Source organism: Triticum dicoccoides, chromosome 3A, assembly GCF_002162155.2.
Source record: "Triticum dicoccoides isolate Atlit2015 ecotype Zavitan chromosome 3A, WEW_v2.0, whole genome shotgun sequence".
NCBI classification, from domain to species: domain Eukaryota; kingdom Viridiplantae; phylum Streptophyta; class Magnoliopsida; order Poales; family Poaceae; genus Triticum; species Triticum dicoccoides.
In genome coordinates this window covers 477,892,740-477,896,302 of record NC_041384.1, presented here as the reverse complement: position 1 = coordinate 477,896,302, position 3,563 = coordinate 477,892,740, and the positions used below count along the sequence as shown (strand labels likewise).

Below are 3,563 nucleotides of genomic sequence, written 5' to 3'. Positions count from 1 at the left end.
AACCTCACTGAAAGTGAAAAACCATGATTCTTTAGTGCTACCAAGAATCAACATTCTGAATCAGATTCTTGTACAAAACCACAGGACAAGCCACAGCTTCCGAAATGTAACACAGTCAATCAAATGGATCCGGAAGCAGGTGATGATAGTATATCCTTCTTCCCCTGAACCTAACACCCCAAGGCCCACAAAGCAAAAGTATTTTCCCGCGCCGTTTTAAAATTCCTCGCCATGACGCCTTAACTTGCAACACCTCCAACTCAAAATGGAATGTTAGAACAACAGAAGGAGCGATGTTACGACATCCACTGTGGGGAGCCATCTGCTTGCTCGCCGTCTCGCTGGTCCTGTGCACAGACAAGCTCTGCACGGACGCCAGGCCGTCCGCCTACGCGCTCCTGGTCGACGACGACGACGACGAGGAAGACGGCGGCGACGGCTCGTCGTCCTTCTCCTTCTCCTCCCCGCAGGCGACGCCGGACGAACTGGCATTCGGGTTCTACGACGGGACATGCCCCAACGCCGAGGCCGTCGTCGCGTCCACCGTGCGGGAGCTCTTCGCCGGCGACCCCAACGTCGCCGCCGCGCTCGTGCGCCTCTTCTTTCACGACTGCTTCGTCCACGTACGTACGAACTGAACTCCGTGCCCCGCAGATCAAGATATCTCTTCTGCCTGCACGCGCGCGCTCACGTACGCACACGCCAAGACGCTGTGCTCTGTTTTCTTTTCGTCCCCGGACGCGCGCATGCAGGGCTGCGACGCCTCGGTGCTGCTGGACCGGATCGGCGGCGGCGGCAAGTCGGAGAAGGACGCCGCCCCGAACCGCTCGCTGCGAGGCTTCGGCGCCGTCGACAAAATTAAGGCGAGGCTGGAGAAGCAGTGCCCGGGGACCGTCTCCTGCGCCGACATCTTGGCACTGGCCGCGCGGGACAGCCTCGTACTCGTGGGCGGGCCGACCTACCCAGTACTCACCGGCCGCCGAGATAGCGCCGGGAGCTTCTACGACGACGTGAACATCCCGGCCCCGAACGCCACCTACGCCATGACGCTCAGCGCGTTCGCCCGCCGCGGCTTCACCGAGCGCGAGACCGTCGCGCTCTTAGGTCCGTCCGTGTGTCCGTCCATCGGAGCTCCCTGCTGAACTTACTACACGCATTTTATGTGTTAATTGATTGATTCTTCTGGACTCGACCCGCTTGTAGGAGCACACAGCATCGGGAAGGTGCAGTGCAGATTCTTCAGGGACAGGATCTACAACTTCGCCGGGACCGGCGAGCCGGACGACTCCCTGGACGCGGACATGGTCGGCGAGATGCGGGCCGTGTGCAGCGGAGACGGCGCGGCGCCGATGGAGATGGGGTACTACCGGCAGGGACGGGAAGTGGGGTTCGGCGCGCACTACTACGCGAAGCTCCTCGCGGGGCGGGGCATCCTGCGCTCGGACCAGCAGCTCACGGCGGGGAGCACCGTGCGGTGGGTGCGCGCGTACGCGTCCGGGCATCGCGGCGAGGAGGCTTTCCGCGAGGACTTCGCGCACGCCATGGTTAAGCTGTCCGCGCTTGCGCCGCTCACAGGGTCGGCCGGGCAGGTCCGGATCAGCTGCTCCAAGTCCGTTGAGTAGGAGCCATGAGGGCTTTTTGTCAGCGCTAGGGATTCTAACTCGGTCTCAGATTGGATCACATACGAATAGTAGCAAGGTTTACGGTGGTTCATAGGATTCTCGCCGGCGAGCTCGTCTCCTAGCTAGGTCTCTCACGGTCTCACTCTCACCTACTCCTTTGCCACACACTTCTGTCAGGGCAACACGCTTTCGTTTTTTTTAAAGATAGCTCAAGTATGACCTCCTACACGCCGCGCGTTGCGTCCAATACCAGCAGTCCGCACAGAGCAGCCCGGCTGGCAGTAAGCCAATTGAAGCATGGAGCGCATACTGTGCACTCAGATTATATATAGCCTGATTACTGTAGTGTGGGGTTGTCTAAAAAAATATTACTTTTCCCTCAATTTTTTTTACTTTTCCCTGAAAAAAAAGATTACTGTAGTGTGGGTGCAGAAGAATGTGAACATGTTTTTAGCAAAAAGTGAATATTTTATTAAACACTAACATTTTTTAAATTTTCTGATCAATTTTAAAAACCTTGTCCAATAATATCGAACAACATTTGAAAACTTTATGAAATTCTTAAACATTTTTTAAATATGTTTTGTTGAATATGTGAACATTTTTGAAATTCTGAACAATTTTACATTATGAATAGTGTTGAAAATCCCGAACATTTTTTGAATCGGTGATCATTTTTTTAAACCGGAATTTTTCTTGAAATTCTAAAAAATAAAAACATGATTTTTTTAAAAAAAATTGTCATTTTTATTAAAGTGGCATCACTCTTATGAAATCATGATTTCTTTTGGTGAAGAATGGAAACAAATAAAAAAAGAAGCAGAAAAGACGAAAAAGGAAAATAATAAAAAAAACAGAAAACAACAAAAGAAACAAACAAAAAGAATGGTCCAGGGCTCACACTGAGTAAATGCTAGAAGTGGGCCGACCCATCTCTCATCGCTCACATCGATGCGTTTGTGTGAATCGTTGACAATTCAACACAACGAGCGGTGAATAGGAAATTCCCTCAAGTATACATTATCAAGCCTATTGGGGATGCTCAAAACAAGTAAGGCCTATTGGGCCCATTCTAGGCCTACAAACTGGACTGTTGGTTGGCGAAAACCATCCTTGATATGGTTCCATTGAAAAAGTGGTAAACTTGAAAGTTGTGTGTCACATTAAGTCGAACAACTTCTCATTTTATGGTCATTGACGTGACCTCCAAAACCAAAACAATATTCATACTTTTGTCTCTAACGAAATGAAAATTGTATTAGATGCATAGATCATTGACGCGGATATTAGAACAGAGTTATTACAAAAAGGATCCCATAAAGGTTTTGGGGCACGATGGCCTTGCGACGTTATTTTATCAGAAACATCGGGAGGAGTTTGGAAACGATGTATGTGGTGTAGTAAGGGACTTTTTGGAAGGATGAGCTAGTTGGGAGGGCTAAACAACAATATCCTAGTTTTGATTCGAAAATCCTAGGGCCAAAACAATTTTTGATTTGTCAGCCTTTGTAATGCCCTCTACAAAATAGCATTGAAGGTGTTGTCAGGCTGAAGAAGGTTCACCCCATTCTTATCTCGGAAGAGTGGAGTGACTTTGTTGGAGGTCGCCTAATTACCCGTAATATCGTTATTGCCTACAAGTGTTTATAATCTATACAATGTCGGAACCAGAAAAAAGAACTTTTTGCTCTTAAACTAGATACAATGAAGGCGTACAATAGGGTCGAATGAGGCTACCTGAAAAGTGTACGTGGCCATATGGGATTTTCAGAAAGGTGGATTAAAATGGTTATGTGATGTGTCACTTCATAAGGTATCAGGTCAAATTGAATGGGTTTTTTCAGAGCCTTTTGTGCCTTCTAGAGGTTTGAGGCGAGGGGATCCCATCTTCCTCTACCTCTTCGTTATATGTGCTTGTAGGATCAAATATCGACTAGAGAA

General features: G+C 49.0%; 1 protein-coding gene across 1 annotated transcript; it reads left to right on the top strand.

Annotated features, from left to right (window-relative positions):
• The first annotated feature begins 265 nt into the window (after positions 1-265).
• LOC119271646 (putative Peroxidase 48) lies at positions 266-1,713 on the top strand. Its single transcript, XM_037553389.1, has 3 exons — positions 266-623; positions 753-1,104; positions 1,204-1,713. Exons 1-3 carry the CDS (start codon positions 294-296, stop codon positions 1,620-1,622), a joined length of 1,101 nt encoding a protein of 366 aa, XP_037409286.1. The 5' UTR covers positions 266-293; the 3' UTR covers positions 1,623-1,713.
• Positions 1,714-3,563: the final 1,850 nt, after the last annotated feature.